At 39.0% G+C, this 17,839-nt stretch overlaps 2 protein-coding genes and 1 long non-coding RNA gene across 8 annotated transcripts in view; all 3 read left to right on the plus strand.

Annotated features, from left to right (window-relative positions):
• The first annotated feature begins 381 nt into the window (after positions 1-381).
• On the plus strand, positions 382-9,722 carry LOC141791997 (histone acetyltransferase KAT5). 5 transcript variants are annotated; one of them, XM_074672740.1, is made up of 17 exons: positions 382-459; positions 541-607; positions 1,514-1,582; positions 2,388-2,524; positions 3,169-3,237; positions 3,324-3,392; positions 3,479-3,646; positions 4,212-4,385; positions 4,471-4,545; positions 5,509-5,571; positions 6,496-6,744; positions 6,834-6,923; positions 7,018-7,158; positions 7,245-7,338; positions 7,435-7,594; positions 8,024-8,105; positions 8,624-9,721. In XM_074672740.1, exons 1-17 carry the CDS (start codon positions 430-432, stop codon positions 8,756-8,758), a joined length of 1,872 nt encoding a protein of 623 aa, XP_074528841.1. In that variant the 5' UTR covers positions 382-429; the 3' UTR covers positions 8,759-9,721. The 5 variants fall into 5 exon arrangements, with proteins under 5 accessions (XP_074528841.1, XP_074528843.1, XP_074528842.1 ...); XM_074672742.1 differs by lacking the exon at positions 3,479-3,646 and having other exon boundaries at positions 8,624-9,722; XM_074672741.1 differs by lacking the exon at positions 3,169-3,237 and having other exon boundaries at positions 8,624-9,719.
• A 1,590-nt stretch (positions 9,723-11,312) lies between these two features.
• LOC141792207 (uncharacterized) lies at positions 11,313-14,237 on the plus strand. Its single transcript, XR_012598360.1, has 4 exons — positions 11,313-11,457; positions 11,692-11,942; positions 13,523-13,599; positions 14,001-14,237. It is a non-coding gene; the product is annotated as an uncharacterized LOC141792207 (long non-coding RNA).
• Positions 14,238-14,897: 660 nt separating this feature from the next.
• The window catches only part of sipa1 (signal-induced proliferation-associated 1), a 43,726-nt gene continuing 40,784 nt past the window's right edge, over positions 14,898-17,839 (plus strand). The window contains exon 1 of one of the 2 annotated variants that reach the window (XM_074671850.1): positions 14,898-15,277. The gene's annotated coding sequence lies outside the window, so the exon portion shown is untranslated. The remainder of the gene's footprint in view (positions 15,278-17,839) is intronic. The other variant, XM_074671849.1, reaches the window with a different exon arrangement.

A 17,839-nucleotide genomic window follows, 5' to 3' on the forward strand; every position in this document is an offset into this window, starting at 1 on the left:
AGAGTGGGAACTCAGAATATATTGGCATGTTGCTAACAAATGCAAAACACAATTAAAATTAGAAATTTACTTCTGTTATAATTGGGGAGAACAGACTTATCACAAGCGCCACACTGATCAACCAGTCACAGATGGTCTGACTAAAAATAATAAGGGTATGTAGGAAACACACTCCAAGTGAATAGGCATGGAGAAAAAACGCAGTATTGTGCTTGCCTATTCAGTCGAAAGACGGGGATTTTTCAAAACAAAACGGTCTTAATATCCGTATTTCACAGATATTTGTCGGGACGTGACAGCTTAAGAACTGCCTCGTGTTTCCGGGTTCGTTTTCAAACTTCCGCTCCTTTCGAGCCAACATCTTGCCGTTTCTATCATCTTTGTCTTGGACCGGCATTTTCCCACAACACCCTGCTGCCACTCTCACAGATGACGAAAATGGCGGATCCCTCGTCTTCGGTAGGATTTCGATGTATATATTATTTTGGTATTCAGACATTAATTGGTTTGAGGATGAAAATGAACGTATTTTTTAAACAGGTCGAGATTGTCGAGGGCTGTCGCCTCCCCGTTCTTCGGAAAAACCAAGAACACGAGGACGAATGGCGTAAGTATTGTCCGGTTGTTTTTCCAGTGCTAAGCTAGCTAATGCTAACAGGCGAACCTCAGCTGTTGTTAACAGACTCAATGGCCTCCAGCTCAGGCGCTGTAAACATCACAGCCACAGCAGACACATTTAGCGGGACAGCATCAGTGGACTTATACGAACGTTTGTGACAGCGTCATCAACATCACACTGTCTCAGCACGAATCAGTACAATTATAACGTACATTATTTTGCAATACAAATAAAATATAACATTAGATTTTAGTCGAAACCCTTTCTTTAACGTCGGGTGAGTGTTTAAAACGCTGGAATGGCTCATTTGACAGCTTAACTTGTATTATTTATTAGCATAAATCTAGAGAAAAAAGATCTTTTATAACGGTTTAGCCTGACAGACAAGTAGTTGATTGCAACGCTTTTCATGTGGTTTAGCGGTTTTTTTTGTCTGTGTAAGTAAGAGCTTTTAATTCTGGTCATTTCTTATCAGACTTTATGCGAGTATACAGATGAGCTAAATGTCGTTTTCCTACAAAAATCAATGTGTATCTCTTTGCATTGATTAAATATTACAAATCCAAACATTTGGACCAACAGAAACGGCTACCATTTCACATTCTTTCCCTAATATTGGAGACATGACACCATAATTCTGTCTGATAGATATTTTTTGGGGGAAAATCAAAGTGTCCCAGCACATTTATTTTCTAATTTACAATCTATTTTTTAAATGTACTTAGAGACATGCATTACATGAGGAGCACTTTATATCAATATTATAACTGCTGTTATCACTATTATTATTATTATTGTCAAAGCAAACAAATGTTTGGGTGTATTTTCAAAGCTTTTTGTGGCATGCTGGTAAATCAAATATGTTGTGGTAATGGATTTTTTCTTCTTTTGCAGCTTTGGCTGAAATTCTAAGTGTGAAGGAAGTATCATCACGAAAGCTTTACTATGTTCACTACATTGACTGTGAGTATAGTTTGTGTAACTTCTGCTTTGCCTTGTTTTTTTTTAATTTTATTTTACATATGAGACAAGCTGTTTTTCCCCATATAAATACAAGTAAAAATGTGCGCTTGTCTTGTATTTGCAGTTAAGTAATTAAATGCCAATACATACAGCTTATCTAGTAATGTGCATGACTGACTGTCAGAAACTTAATTAACTGTCTTGGCAGGTACCTGAATGAAAAGGAGATTTTGAGCTTATAATTAGCTTCTCTTCCCCTGGATAAGTGAAGGTTAAATAGAACTATTGAATAAAAAATAAAACAGTGGATCTGCAATGTGATTGTAACCCTAATGGCTGCAGGCAGCTGTAACTCACTGCAACAGCACCAGAGGAATGAAAGATATGGAGGCCTGAGCAAAGTAGCAAAGTGTGTCAATATTTCTGTCTCATGTTTTGACCTCTCTTGCTTATATCTGCCCTAGTTAACTATAATCCTTGCTAGTTATACATTATCTTGTTGTTTTTTCCACTGCTGTTAACTAATCAGTCATTAACCAATTTGTTGGAACAGTTTGTTCCAATCAAAGTCAAATAACTGATACAGAAATATTATACGTGCTTCGTTTATGAACATGAGCATATTTTCCTACAACTAAATGTGTCAGTTTTATCATTATTGCTTATCAATATATTTTTCTTTATGGCCACTAGACTAGATTATGTCTCCAAAAATCTTTTAAAAAACCCAGAGCCGCAACAAGATTCTGCACAGAAAGTTTTTAGCAGAACTATGTTGTTTATGTTTAACTGCTTTCATCTCAAGTCAACAAGCGCCTGGATGAGTGGGTCACAGGAGACAGGCTGGACATGAAGAAGCTTCAGTTCCCTAAGAAAGAAGCTAAAACACCAACCAAGAATGGTCTGTCCGGCTCCCGCCCCAGTTCTCCTGAAAGAGAAGTGGTAAGCATAAGTTACTCCACCAAGTGTTTGTCTCAGACCCCGAAACATAACAGCAATCAGCTTAGAGATGTATAATGTTGTTTGATCATTGTGAATGCTTCATTTTACTTTTTTTTACTTTTAAGTCAAGATATACAGAAACACATTTTTCATCAGTGTCTGTTGCTTTTTTAAACATTTGATTCAATAATTTGTGGTATAGATCATATCAAGCTGTATTAAAAATTGGTGTTTGGCGATTAAAACTGCCAGCAGCACACACACACACACACACACACACACACACACACACACACACACACACACACACACACACACACACACACACACCCACACACACAGAAAAAGAAAATGACAATTTTACACATTTTGATTCTGTACGGTTTTAGCGTATTAACAGCCATTTACATGGTCTTGCTACTGTCTACTCATATTGCATTGCATCCTGTTGGAATGATTAAAGAGTATATTGTTACTTTGTTGGTTGAATGGATTTTAGCATATCCCCTGATTAAGTCTTGACACTGTAAGAGAATCATAACAAAACACTGAAGTGTGTTTTGTGCCTGTCAAAAAGATTCCACCTGTAAGGAACACTAAAATCATCACTTTTCACTTTTAAACTTCTGTTTATAATTCCTCAGAAATTATTTGACCACAAAGGGCAACCAGAAGAGACTGTTCTTTTAAATGTTGTGTTATCAAAAGATGAGGTAAATTTCACACCAAAGTATTAATCTGAGTGCTAAAATGAATGTAAATTAACCCTTTCCCTTCTCTTCCTTTCTGTTCAATTCAGAGGAAGAGTCTAGATCTCAACGTACAATCTGCCACAGCTCCCTCCAGAGGCAAAACACTCCCCACACCGGTACAACTTGAATTGACCCATTCTCAAAATGACCTAAGCCCCGTGTTTGAACCTGGTGTTAATGTGCATCTTGTGTGATCATACAGCTATCGGGTCATGCTGAACTGCATGGAACTCCAGATATAAACAACCACGACACAAAAAAAGAAGATGAAGTTTCAGTCGTGCAGATCACATCTGGAAGTGGCTTAACACTCAGTGTATCCAAAAGTTTGTCCGGTGTTTGCACTGGACTTGACAAGCCACGAGTCAAGGTAGCCAGCATTCTCTATTTCTGTTGTGATCTCTCTCTCATCAAGTGTTCATAAAAGTGTTTGAATAAGCATCTGCAGATCTTGAAATGAAATATGTCCTAAAATCACATGTACAGACAAAGTTTTTATTGAATTGGAAACATGTTGAAAAAGCTAATGATGTGTGCCCGCCGGCCCTCTGTTGTGGAAAGAAAAGACTCCTGTTTGCATATCTAAACTGTATCTATGCAGCTGCAGCTGATCTGTGTCTACTGCATCTTAATACCAGGTTTGAATAGGGTTCATTTACAGTAGTTTAATACTGTTCAAGCCTAATCAAAAAAATGTGCATTGACTATTAAAAAGACACAGTTTTAGCTCCTATCGGTGTGCAAACTGCAGGTAGTATCACTGTGGCACTCTTCATGAAATACATCCTGAGCTTTTTATCACTACATGTGTTTGTCTCAAAAGATTTGACGTGTGTTGATCTGACTAGAATCATTGGATAAAAAAACCTTGACTCTGTTGTGTGCAAGTGTAATCTCATTAAAGCCAAATTTCTAACAATGTTTATTTACCGCAGAAGAGGAAAGTAGAAGCCGTCCCCTTGGCGACTCAGGTATCCCCGGCCACCCCTGTGCCCTCCCTGCCAGGTTCAGCTGAAGCCTCTCAGGCATCTGTTTTTCCTGCTGCGAGAGAGACCAACTCCAACTTCAAGACACGGGAAGACCACGAACAGCTCTCCTTGCTTACAACGGTACCAACTGATCCCCTGTAATTATTTTACGTTGGAGTTAAGTTTTTTGACGGTCAGAGTAATGCGTCACCTCTTATGAATACAGAACGGAACCGCCAGGCGACTCATCCCCTCACAGCCCGGGAGAAAACGAAAAGCTAACTGTGGAGGAGCTGACGAGGTAACTTCAGTACTGCATTATATTCAGCTGTATTTATTTTTCACTGCAAACTACAAAATAATCTACAGTATTTGCTGATTTTGGACGCATTTTCAGTCAAGACAAAATAAAATAATTGTGACTGTAAAATTAGTCACATTTCATCCATTTTGAAAATCTGCAATACTTTTAAATAAAAAAAAAAAGAACCTAAACACTCTGACAGTATAAGCAAGATTAAAGATTCCTGGAGGGTTTTGCAGAAAAATCTGCAGGAAAACAAATATATACCCTTCCAACATTCTTTTAAATTTCTTAAATTGGTGCTTGGCCTGTTTTTTTCCCACTTTCTGTCTTTCGTTGGTAAAACAAAGATTTTGTCTTCTCAAGCTTTTCTCATGCTATCATCGTCCTCGTTCAGTACTTTGACACAACAGTTTTCCATTCAGTAATTAATTTCATGTGTGGTTGAGTATTGTGTTTTTTCTTTATGGTAAGTGTTGGACATAAAACCTAACAACTCCTCTGTTTATAGTCATATGTTAGTGCAGCTAACATCCAGTCAGCAAAGACTGGCTTTAATTTTTTTTTTGATGATGCTGTATAAAGTGCTATTCAACACGAATCACAGAAAACCGTGTAACATTTGATAGTTCGCTGTAGTGGTTAATTTAATCACTTAACTTTGTTTTACATTCTGCTATCGCAGTGGATTATGTACAGTATGTTAGTATTTTTTGGGTTGGATGGCATAATCCATTAAAGGTGCTTACTGCATCCCATTATATTTTGATTGTGTACTCAACTTCAAACCCTAGCATGCAGTGAAACACACTTGTGTCATAAAACAAAGGAACAAGATTTGCTTGCATGATCTTTCCTTACACATTTTTTTTTACTTTCTGTCCAGTCAGTTAAGCTTGGCAACTGTTTTTTTTCCAGTTCTGAAGTCCTAAAGCCTGTGTTTTTGTCTTCCTCTGACAGATGATAAAGGTCTTACAGTATAACAACCCTCAAAGTGCCAGTGTCTTTCTACCACCACCAGAGGTCTGTTTTACTTCCTATCTATTGCCTAGTATATTGCCCACTGATTCTGTTTAGCTGTGCATCACACTTTTTTGCAAAATAAAAGTGATATTCCTGAATTTTGGATAAAGAATAATTGCACCTTGCTGGTGTTTCCACCAGACTAGAATTGCGCACAACTTGAGTAAAAGAAAACGCAACCAGCGTCCGGACGCTGCACTGATGATGATGCCAATTCATGCATTAGTGTTTTTATTCACTGGTCAAACTGTTGGCCGTGATCACACCTACTCAAAACAGGCGGAAACCATAGACTGTAAAAAAGCGGAAACAAAACAATGAATGAAACTCATGATCTCCAGCTCGTCTGCTCGTTCACTCACCAACCTTCACGCCCGTCCTCCTGCTGCATTCTGACTCTGACCCGCTCACAGCCGTCCTGATGCCTTCACAAATGTTGGTCAAAAACACAAACATCTGCACTGAACATAAAAATAACAGCACAGCTGTCAAAATATGAACGCCGGTCTGTATGTGTGGCAGTGAACGCGTGCGATGAGGTGAGGGAGGTGCGTTGTTATGACAACGCAACTTGTTTTTGCGAAAAAGGTGTTTCCATTGCACTTTTGCAATAAAGTTCAATATCAAAACTTCTGAAAAACCACCTCATGAGAGCGTTTAAGCTTTTTATCAATATTTGAGACGTTTTTCAAAAATGTAGTGTTTCCATTTCCATTTCTTTACTGCGATATTTACGTTATGTGCAATTCTGGGTGTAATGGAAACGCAGCTACTTCCCAAATCATCTGTACCTTAGTGGGTCTGATAACACGGAGTTTCTGCTTACCTTAGCCTGCAGAGCCACTTTGATTGAACATGATGTGCGAAAAATCTTCTAAGAACTACATTCGTTTTTTTTAATGCCTTAACATTATTTACCACCAGGACTCCCAGGACAGCTCTGATGGCATCCCGACTGCTCCCCGCATGACTGGCAGTTTGGTGTCTGACCGCAGTCATGATGACATTGTCACCCGGATGAAAAACATTGAGTGTATAGAGCTGGGACGTCACAGGCTGAAGCCCTGGTACTTCTCACCGTACCCACAGGAACTCACCACGCTGCCCATCCTCTACCTCTGTGAATTCTGTCTCAAGTACCTCAAGAGCCTGAAGTGTCTGCAGAGGCATTTGGTAGGAATCATCAGCATGTCACCAGATTAAGCCTTTAATCTCTGTTTAGATTCTTGCACTTATCTTCTTGTGTCTATCATCTTTGACAGACAAAATGTAATCTCAGACACCCACCAGGCAACGAGATCTACCGCAAAGGCACCATCTCCTTCTTTGAGATTGATGGCAGGAAAAATAAAGTAAGTTATATGATACGTTTCTCTTCCCTTTGCAGTTTTATATTTTACTGAATGTTTTACAGCACTTACTAATGTCTGCTTTTGTTATTTTCAGACATATTCCCAGAACTTGTGTTTACTTGCTAAGTGTTTCTTGGACCATAAAACCCTGTATTACGACACAGACCCTTTCCTCTTCTATGTAATGACGGAGTATGACTCCAAAGGGTTTCACATAGTGGGCTACTTCTCTAAGGTAAACAGTGAGTTAGAACAAATTAACCCAGTCATTCCTACCCAGGGCTTCTTTAGACCTAATTCAGTTTTATATTGTGTTTGCAGGAAAAAGAGTCGACGGAAGATTATAATGTTGCCTGCATCTTGACCTTACCTCCTTACCAGAGGAGAGGTTACGGCAAATTGCTCATTGAGTTTAGTAAGTGCAGAACCAGCTTTGGACCAAAGCTTAGTAAATAATCAGCAATATCATCTCATTGGTGCTGATTTTCTGCACTCTGTGTGTGTTTGTCAGGTTATGAGCTGTCCAAAGTAGAAGGGAAGACGGGTACTCCTGAAAAGCCGCTCTCTGACCTGGGTCTTCTGTCCTATCGCTCTTACTGGTCCCAAACCATCCTGGAAATACTCATGGATCTAAAACCTGACAACGGAGAGAGGCCACAGATTACCATCAAGTATGTGGTTATTAGCATTATGTATCATCCTTCAGCTTGACTAAAAATGATTTTCACGACACAACTATTGTCCGATTTTTTTTATGGAAAAAATGTTTAACAAGTCCTTGGGTAAAAAAAAGGAAATGCATTTTTGAAAAGATTTGATCCGTGTATGCAATTTGGCCAACCAATTCAAATTACAATGGACATTAAAAAAAAAATCTTAACGTAGAGAATAATTTAAGCACACCCTCTCTCAGAGATGTACAAACATTGACAAACTATTTGAAGATCATTAGTTTTTTTAGTGGGACTGTCTTTTAATTTTTTCTGTCTTTTTTGACTGGCCATCTTTGCAGTGCACTGTAAATTGTGTCATCTGATGCAGAGAGACCTTAAAAAGCAGGTTGTCTTCTCATTTGACCTGTTTTTGTTTTGTTCCACCAGTGAAATCAGTGAAATCACAAGTGTGAAGAAAGAAGACGTCATTTCAACACTTCAGTACCTCAACCTCATCAACTATTACAAGGTAGGAGACTTTTGCTGCTTTCCAATTTCTTTTATTACCATAATCTTCTTAATTTCCCTTCTCTGGTGTACAAATATTATCTAGTACTCATCAGTGACATGCAGTCCACCCCAGCTTTAAACTGAAACTAGTTTCCTTTAAATTTGGTCTGAAAACTTTCTGAAAATAACAGGCAAATAACTGGGATATAAATGTATTAGTAGTTGCATCAAGTGATTTGATATAGTGTGAAGAAAAACAGTTTGAACTAGATTTAAACAATTCCTGACTCTGTTACGGTTTTTACACCAGTTTATAAAACTGTTAGCTTACAGTAAGTTTACTTTTTGCAGCTGTTTGAATCTTTTGTTTGACACTATTTAATATCTTGATAAAAAGGAAAAACCTTTTGAAGGTTTTCAAACTGCTTTTGCTAAAGATATAAACTATATTTGATACTAAATTACAAGCAGTTTACAGGAAAGGCTTGTAGTTTCTTTAAGTCCTAACTGTTTCCTTGTCTGGTTTCTTGGATCTAGGGTCAGTACATTCTAACTCTTTCAGAGGACATTGTGGATGGTCATGAAAGGGCGATGCAGAAGAGACACTTGCGCATAGATCCAAAATGTCTCCACTTCACGCCAAAAGACTGGAGCAAGAGGGGAAAGTGGTAGAGTCCCGGCCTGGTTCACTGATTACCTTCTCTAACCTGCAGATGGCAAAGTCAAAGCAAACTGTGGATCAGATAAATGTTTTTATTAGACTGTCTTATTGGAAACATGGAAACCCACTCACTTTCTGAACCAACAAGAGGACTGCCCATCATAAAAGAAGCAATGAACACATTTTACTTGAGATCTGGAAGCGTTTATTGTCAATATTCATCATAGAAAGAGGTTTTGAAAGGCTCTCAGCACTTGATTTAAAAAAGTCAGCGGTGACAAAAACAACAAAAATAAAACACTCTCTTCTGTTTACTAGACCCTGTTTATGATTATATTCTGCCTGAGACAAAGAAACTGATCAGTCCCACTGAAAATGTTGGTTTATTGTGATTCCCTTTGAGTGCCTGGATTTCAACATATCTTTCCTTGAGTCCCTGAACTGGGCTCAGATCATTTTACTGGTCTTATTGGACTAACAGTATTCACTAGTAAGAATATGTACATTCAGATAAAAAGTGTGGATGCAGACACTTTTCAAATGTCAAGATCTACAGCCATAGCGAACCACATTAGCTACATTGAAATCTTAAGGGATTGTTTTGCTCTTTGTGATCATTCAGGTGACTTTTTCTTCTTTTTCCCACATTTCTCTCCTCTATGACCATCAGTACAGTGTGCAATGAGACAAATCACCCTCTTAAATTAAACACTTGTTCCCTGTTACTGTACATACTGGACCTGATTGTAAAAATAATAGCTTAGAAGACAGAAGCCATGTTGAACTGTTAGCGGAATGTAAATTTTGTGTACAGTTGTCATTTTTTTATCGTAATATAAACTAACTGACTGCACAATACGAACAGGAAATTATGTGAAAGTGATAAATTACTTTCTGTTTGTACTTTATGTTTACATTTCACAAAAGAAATGACCCTGTTGAAATGATTGAGTATATCATAAACAGTCAAGAGTATGATCTCAAAGTTTGATATGAAAAACTTGTTGATTAAATTTTTTTTCTAAAAACTGTGTCCAAAATGTGTTCAGGCCTTTGGACCAGCTCCAACAGTATTTTAAACTTGTTTTCGTTATTTGGTTTATAAATCATAAAACTAAATCTCACTTTATGAGAATAATCCAGTGAAAACACTTGTGCCAATTTTCTGAGAAGTATGTTTATTTGTACTTGTGTAGAGTTTTTTTTTTTTTTTTTTTTTTTAACATGAGTCCCTGCATCCATGTGGGGATGATCAACTCGTGCTGCTTTTAACTTCTCATCCTCCTTTTAAAAAGTAACCCACAGATTCTTAAAGGGGCTATGGTCAGTTGAGTTGACACAGTCAAGCACAAGAAAATGGTCAGTAAATTGTTCAGGAATTAGTGTTGGTGCCATGGCCAGGTGCCAAGTCCTGCTCATAGAAATGGAATCTGTATCTTTTTAAGACTTGTCTGCAGGTGGAAGCATGAAATGCTCTAAAATCTTAAAAATGCCGGATCAACACCATACATGACATGGCCCCCAAATCATCACAGACTGCACATACTTCACAATGGACTGCAAACACCTAGGACTCTGTGCCTCCACTATTCCTCCAGACCTTGGTTTTGAAAGAAATGCTGGACTTGCTGCTATCTGAAAAGAGAACTTTGGAGCACTGAGCTATAGCCCATTACCTTTCTTCCTTTTTCTCTGAAGCCAAGGTAAGAGGAGACCCCTCTCAGGTTTAGCTTTCCTATAAAGCTCTCCCAGAAAGTTGAAAAGAAGACTTTGCCTGATAATACTCTCAATGCTGCGGTTATCTCTGTTGCTTGTTCACCTTTCTATCCCTCTTTTCCATTTCAGTCACTCTGCCATTAATAAGCTCTGGAAGAGCCTTCTGTAAACACCCAACCATTTCTGTGATGACTGTGGTTTACTCCCTCAGTATCCTGTGGACAACCTTAAAGTCAGCAGTCAACCACGGTTGTGGTTGAGTTTATTGTAGTAGATCAAGAGTTACATGGCATTTATGCTTTACAATACTATCACTTTGCGATTTTTTATTTTTTTAAATTTATTTTGTGTGTGTGTGTGTGTGTGTGTGTGTGTGTGTGTGTGTGTGTGTGTGTGTGTGTGTGTGTGTGTGTGTGTGTGTGTGTGTGTGTGTTTTAACTGTATGCTATAAACATCAAAATTCAGTGAGAAAAATGCTCAAAACATTTTAGTTAGCATGTAATTAGTCTAGAATATCTTATTTACTTACTGAATTAACATAAGGACATTTGGAAATTTTCTATGATTTTTACTTTTAAGACGCACTTGTATACTCACTACTTTAAACATAGGTCACTATTTAACTGCTATTACTACCAAAATTGTTAATCAAAAATGAGACGGTTATGGTTGGTCAATATAAAACAAAAGAGATCCCGCAGTATTTATACAACAAAAATAAAACTTTGATTATAGACCAGGTATTCCATTGTAAAAGTCACATCTTCACTAAATAATATAATTTGCAAACACACAAAACTACAATAAATGGTAAAACCCTTGGTGCACAGCAGATGTCAGTTGCTGAAAGTTCGTGTAGCGGCCACCAGGGGGCAGCAACGGTTAATCTTCTGACGTCAGACCAAGACGACAGGTTTAATGATACAACCGTTTCAGTAGTATTGACAACTAGTGGACATCGGCAGTGTATAAAATTAAGAAATTCAAGCCCCAGGTAAATTACTAACCTGTGATTCCAAACATAATTCAAAAAAATCAAGCTAGTTGATGTTGAAGTTGCTGCAGAGCCAAAAAAAAAAACCATACAGCTTGCCAGAACCAGGTCGAGAGACGTTAAGCTAGAGAGCTAAAGAGCTAAGCTGAAAAGCTAAAAAAGAAATGCATGTATAAATATTTTGTTTAATAAGCAAAACTTTAAAGAAAGTATTGTGCCATTCTTGTTCTGCAGGTGGAGACTACTTTTTCAAAACTCTCAAAGCTCAAGATTTGATCTAAAATGTCACGAATCTTCAGGCTGACGATATCTTGTCGTTATCTGTTGCTTGTGAGAGTTTTCTATGCACCGCCGCTTTTTTACCACCAGACCCATTTTCTGTCTACACCTGGCTGAGTCTCGCGCCAGCCCCACGAGAACAGAGAGGAATTGTCACTCATCTCATCTCCTCTCCACATCAGTCATTTGGGAAATCCTGACAGTCGGTACAGATCCTCATCTTAAATCGTCTTGGTGACACATTTTATGCTATTAAAACCTCTGGCATCAAAGTAATTTTATATTTATGACTTAAGAGGTTTAATCTAATAAATTCTTACAATGACATGCGTCACATCCCTTACAAAAAAGAAACATACTTCAAGTTAATTTTATTAAGTATACTAAAGTAAAGTTAAAGTGTATTTTTCAAGTACACTTTTTACAGCTAGTGTACTAATATTAATATACTAGTAGTTTACTTACCAGTGTACTTTTTCAATACTTATTGTGACTAAATTGGCCCATTATAGTTTTAAAAAAGGTATACTATAAGTATTTTTTAGGTTTAAAGAAGTAAACTTTGAGTACACTGCTAGTTTAAGTTTTATTTTGTACTGCAAGTATACTACAACGAAACTTACACGTATACTCTAAATGCACTAGTTATATACTTGTAGCACACTTTTCAGTTTATGAAAGTATACTGTGAAGTGTACTGCTGGTACACTTTAAGTCCACTAATTATATGATAGTAGTCTACTTTTAGTTCATAAAAGTATACTAAGAGAATAGTATGTTGTTAAGTTAAGAGTAGTAAACTTTGAGTACACAGCTAGGTCATATTAAAGTTTTATTTGGTACTGCAACAATACTACAAGTATTCTGCAAGTATACAACTTATAAACTTCCAAACCACTTTGTAGTCTATGAAAGTGCACTCTTAAGTATACTTCAAGCCTCAGTATAGTAAAAAAAAATTCAATACGCTTCTAGTTTAATAGTTTTTAAACTGTAAGTATACTCTGAAGTTCTTCTTAGGTGAACTTAACATCATACTTATATTTGAGTTTTTATTTATTGTTTCTTTTCCTTTGTATGTCTTGATCAAAAGGGGTTAAGTATATGCCAAATACACAGACTTTTCCTTATACTTCCCAGTTAAAGCCAAGTATACTTAGACTTTCTTTATACTTTTAACTATAGGCTAAGTATACTCAGACTTTTAAATATACTTTTAAGCATAATCTAAGTATGCTTACACATTACTTTTTTAATTATACCTGGGATAAGTACATCGAAAGTAAACTGAAAGTGTACTGTCTTGAAAATAAGTATACCAATAGCATACTTTATAAACTTCTTTTTTGTAAGGGATTTGCACCAGGTTTTAACTTTATATGCAATGCCAATGTTAATGATTCTCTGTTTTAACTTAGGTTCTTGCAAAACGTGTAACCCACATTTTGCCATGTCACAGGCTAACAATGAGGAAAGTAATGTGAACATTTTTTTTTAATGGATACACACAGCCTTGATGTATGCTGCAGTTGGGTTGTATCCATCGTACAGATTATTGGTTCATAATGTTGAAAGCTATCCATTAATAGCTTTCACTTTGGAGGAAAGAATAAGCTGTGGTATGAATCATTGATGGGTCTCCAGCTTTCTGATTGTAATTTACTTGGCTTGAATTTTAAGAATGAAACTTGTTTTTCTATTGAGTCAACAGCCAAGGGGCACATGCTTCTTTTTGTAGTTTGTTTTCTCTTAATATGTTAAAGCAGAGGCATCTGTTTTTCTGCAGAGTCATTGAAGAATCTTTCCACACGGTGTCACTGCAGCACTGATACTCGTGGACCTCCATTAAGGAAATGACCTCTGGTATGACAAGCTGTTTTAAAGAGGCTCAGACCATCACAAATCATGCTCCATGGAAGCTACTGTTTCTTCAGCTTCAATGTCAGTGAGAGCAGATTGTCTAATGTAGTCAAACTGGCTGTAAGCTGGTACTTTGACTAGTAAGAACATTCATCTTTTTATTGATCTACTTCTCATTTAGCCTTTAGCAATATTTACTGATTATATTTCACTGTATTTTACCTCAGACTCTCTGACTTGTGTGTGATAATGACTAATTAGACTTTTTTTTTACTTGCTCCTGTTTTTATGATGATGCTAAACTCCACCTGATCACCAATCATTTCAGTGTTGAATGCTTGTTTTTGTTTTGACAACTCTGTACCAACTGGTGCCTCTGTTTTTATTCTCCTTATCTCCCAAAGACACACACCAGCTCCACCACCAGCAACGCAGGCTGCTTCTCCTCCCCTGCCCCCACCCAACCAAACCCTAGACCAGACCAGAGCCACTGACCTGCTAACACACACACGCAGCCATATGGCCGAGCCGGGACTCCACTCCACTCAGTAATTAGGGGGATGGTGCCGGACACTTGGCTTTGCTGCAGTAGCAGGTTAAAAAGCACAGTTCCTCTGATCATCATGAGGTCCTCAAGAAACTCCCAGGTATGTTTCCTCTTAAGAAAAAAAACAAAAACAGCTTTGTTGTTATTCTGCTGCGCTGTCATTGTTCTTAAAGCAGTTCGATTGTTTGTTATGGTCTCAGGCCACCCTGGCTATGTTTTGGGATTACACAAAGGTCTCTACAAATAAACACTCTCACACACATGCTCACACACACACACACACATTCAGTGACATTTTCACCTTTGCCCCTGAGTCTGCTCTGAAGCCTTTATCTCGTTCATGCAGAAATGTCACAAGAATAAGACTTTAAATGAAAGCTGCTGTTTGACAGCATGGGTTCCTCTTCCTGTGAATATATCAGGAAAAGAATGATGCGGAAATTGTGTCTGTGAGGAGGGGGGGTGACTATCTTGATACAGCATTGCATCAGCGTCTAATCTGCCACATTCTTAGATGTGCGTGTCATGTTATTATTCAAGGATCTTGAGGATGCTTGATTCAGCACAAATTCTAAATTCACAGTCCTGCCACTGAAGCATTTTGCAGCTCATTTGAAGACACAGGGAGCTCTCTTGGACGCTGCTGTCTGTCGTTGCCTCAGCCTCGTTCTGACAAGGAGATCGGGGGGGGTGGTAAAGCTGCGTGTGTGTGTGTGTGTGTGTGTGTGAGAGAGAGAGAGAGAGAGAGAGAGAGGGGCTGGCTTTAGGGTGATGTGAATGGAATAGAATCAGAGAGAGAGGGAGGAGGACGGCACAAATCAACCTGCCTCTTGACTTTAACAACAGAATAAGAGAAGCCGGTTTAGACGCCACAGAGATCGAGGAAGTGTGCATTTTTTGTGTGTTCCGTGTACAAGATCTCTGTCGCTTGATTTTATTTTTGGGGAGAGGAAGAGAAAGAGACAGAGACAGGGATCGGCAGACAGGAGGAGGAACTGAAGCAGGAGGAGGAGAAGGAACCTCACCGTGGAGATAGATAGCAGAAAAATGCTGTCATGGGGAGAGCAGGGGAGGGAGTCGGCAGAGAGGAACAGGATGAAACAAGGCAGGGTTGAGCGGAGCTGAAATGTGGAGGTAAGCCTTTTTTTTCTTGACTGTGCTCAGATTATGGAGAATTCACATTCCAGCCTCCCTGTGTCCTCTTTCTGATGATAATGAATTCAGATGGATGGATGTGCACACCGTGAACACCACATACCTCTGTACAGGCATGCTCAATCCAGCCAGAGACAATGTGTGAGAGCAGCAGAGATGAAATAACGGCTGTGCGTTATGATATCACCATCCTTTCTCCTCCTCTGCCCATTGTGTTGATGTCAGCTCCTAAAAATGGATTTTACACACTCCACTCGGGGGCCTTGAACATACCATTTACATTATAGGTTTGAATCCAGCTCTCAACCTTTGTCGCATTTCATCCCCGGCCTCCCCCCTCCTCCCTTACCTCCTCCTTCTCCTCCTCCTCGCTCGACTCTAACCCCCATCATCTTTTCTGTCTTCCTCCATTGTGTTGCACTCCGATGACCCAGGCAGGAAGGAGATTGTCTCAAAAAAAGTGTTTTGACATTGCTCAGAAGAAGCTCCTGCAAAAATCCTTGCTTGTGCCTGTGCCTGTGAGGGAGCGCTTGTGGCTGCAGGACACAGAGAGAGATGAGGGCAAGGTGGAGGGAGGAGGGGAGAGGATGGAGGGATACTGAGAGAATGGAAGAGAAACAGAAGATGCATGAACAAAAAGACGAGCTAGATTGTTCTCCCCAGATGCATTTTTGTGCTCATTATTTCCATAAGACAAAAAAAAGGGCATCAGTGTGGAGCGTGCAGGCAGGTTTGAGTTGACAGGGAGCATTGTGACACTGCTGCATGTGATGATGAGCACTAACAATGATGGAATGGAGAAGCACCACCGGAATTGGGGTGTTGTTTTCAAGGTGGCTGAGAAAATGAGGGATGCGGGGAGTCAGACCCCCCTCCATCCCTCCTTACCCCCCTCCTGCACCCTCTAATTTGGGACTGGGCTGATGTGTGTTTACGAGGCATTAGGGTTTCAGGGGATGGGATGGATAGGCTGCTGAAGGGAAAGAAAGGCAGTGAAGGAGAGCTGCTGGGGGGTGTGGGGGATGGTGGAGGGGGGGAGGCAAGCAGCAGCGGCTTACATAAGCCAGTGCACTCAAAGGACGGGCCATTTAATTTACATTGAGCCACGCGGCTCCTCGTGCACTGTGGTGCTCACTGTGGTTGATGTGAGCATTTTAAACAATATAAATGCAGTTGGGGCTGATGTTATGGAGGGAAGGATGTGTGAGGGCTGAATTTGACCCGCTGGCTTTGTGTTGGTGTGTTTGTGTTCCTGGTGGGGCTGGCAGGAGGGTGGGATGTTTTTCATTAGGGTCAACTTCAAATGCAGGGATGCTAGGTGCTAAGGTGCAATTAAAAATAAACATTATTTCAATTTAGCTAGAGCCAGCGTATGTGCTTCATGATAAGACCGTTACTGTAGTTTGCACCAAACTGTTTCTCCATTATTGAATTAACTCAGTTACATGTATGATGATCACACGTATGTGTAGCCACAGTTAAGAATTAAAGTATTAAATGAGAGTGTTGACAGCAGATAGGAGATGTTTGGATTAGGCCTCTGATAGTTTGTTTCAGTTCAGAGTCCCCCGTGTTGTTTAATCTGAGTTTTTAATTTCTTAATTCATTATTTCTCTGTCATAGTTTTACTATATTCAAACTGATATATTCATAAGACCTATTTATTTATGACTAAGATGACATGCAACACTCTTTGTTTTTCAGTTACACTGAACACTTATGAATAAAAACATGTGAGCTTTAATAATTTTAAAAATTCAATGGAGAGGTGCCTTTGCCTTTTAAAATCTAATGGCACTGGTTTGTAAGCAGGCGTGTTTTATACCTGCATCTTATGTTTCCTTTTTTAACTGTTAAGTTTGTTTTATAAACACATCAAAGGACTCCATCAGTCAGTGAGCAAAGAGCTAAATCTGCAGATGCAGCACATTTATCTCACAAGATCATAAGATTATTTGAGTTAACGCTGCATCTGGTATCAGGGTATAGGGAACATCTGACACTTTTTTAACTTGAGAGTCAGTCTTCATGAAGTTTCTGTCTAAAGGTGAAGCGGTTCACTGTTGTTTTTAAACCCAGCAGCAGCAGCAATCTGTTTCTACAACATTTCTTGTTGTTGCTGTTGACTGAACTCATAGACAAAAACAGAGATATCCAAGTGACCAAAAAACTAGCCAGCATCCATTAAAGCTTTGTTTTTCTAAATGCAATTATACACAACCCAGGGGTCTGTTTTCCTCTGAGAGACCTGTGTGTTGTGCAGGACTTGTACTATTCCAGGTTGAGTAGGAGGGAGAGCAGAGTCAGAGGAGACTCTTGAATTGATCGGCCTACTTTTGTTTCATCCACCAAACAAGCACCAGAAGAGCCTGCCTATGTATGTGTGTATGTGTTTGCCATGTTTAGCTCTTATTGTGAAGCGGGGAGGTAATGCCATTAAAATAATCCGTAATGCTCCCCTTTGTTTATGCTGACTCCAGCCCCTGACGTCAGAAACCGCTGTCTTTACCGTAGCATAGAAAGATCTGGTGAGAGCTGTGT

Source organism: Halichoeres trimaculatus, unplaced genomic scaffold, assembly GCF_033239565.1.
Source record: "Halichoeres trimaculatus isolate MK-OKI-2021-1 unplaced genomic scaffold, fHalTri1.1 fHalTri1_scaffold_6, whole genome shotgun sequence".
Classification (NCBI taxonomy): Eukaryota; Metazoa; Chordata; class Actinopteri; order Labriformes; family Labridae; genus Halichoeres; species Halichoeres trimaculatus.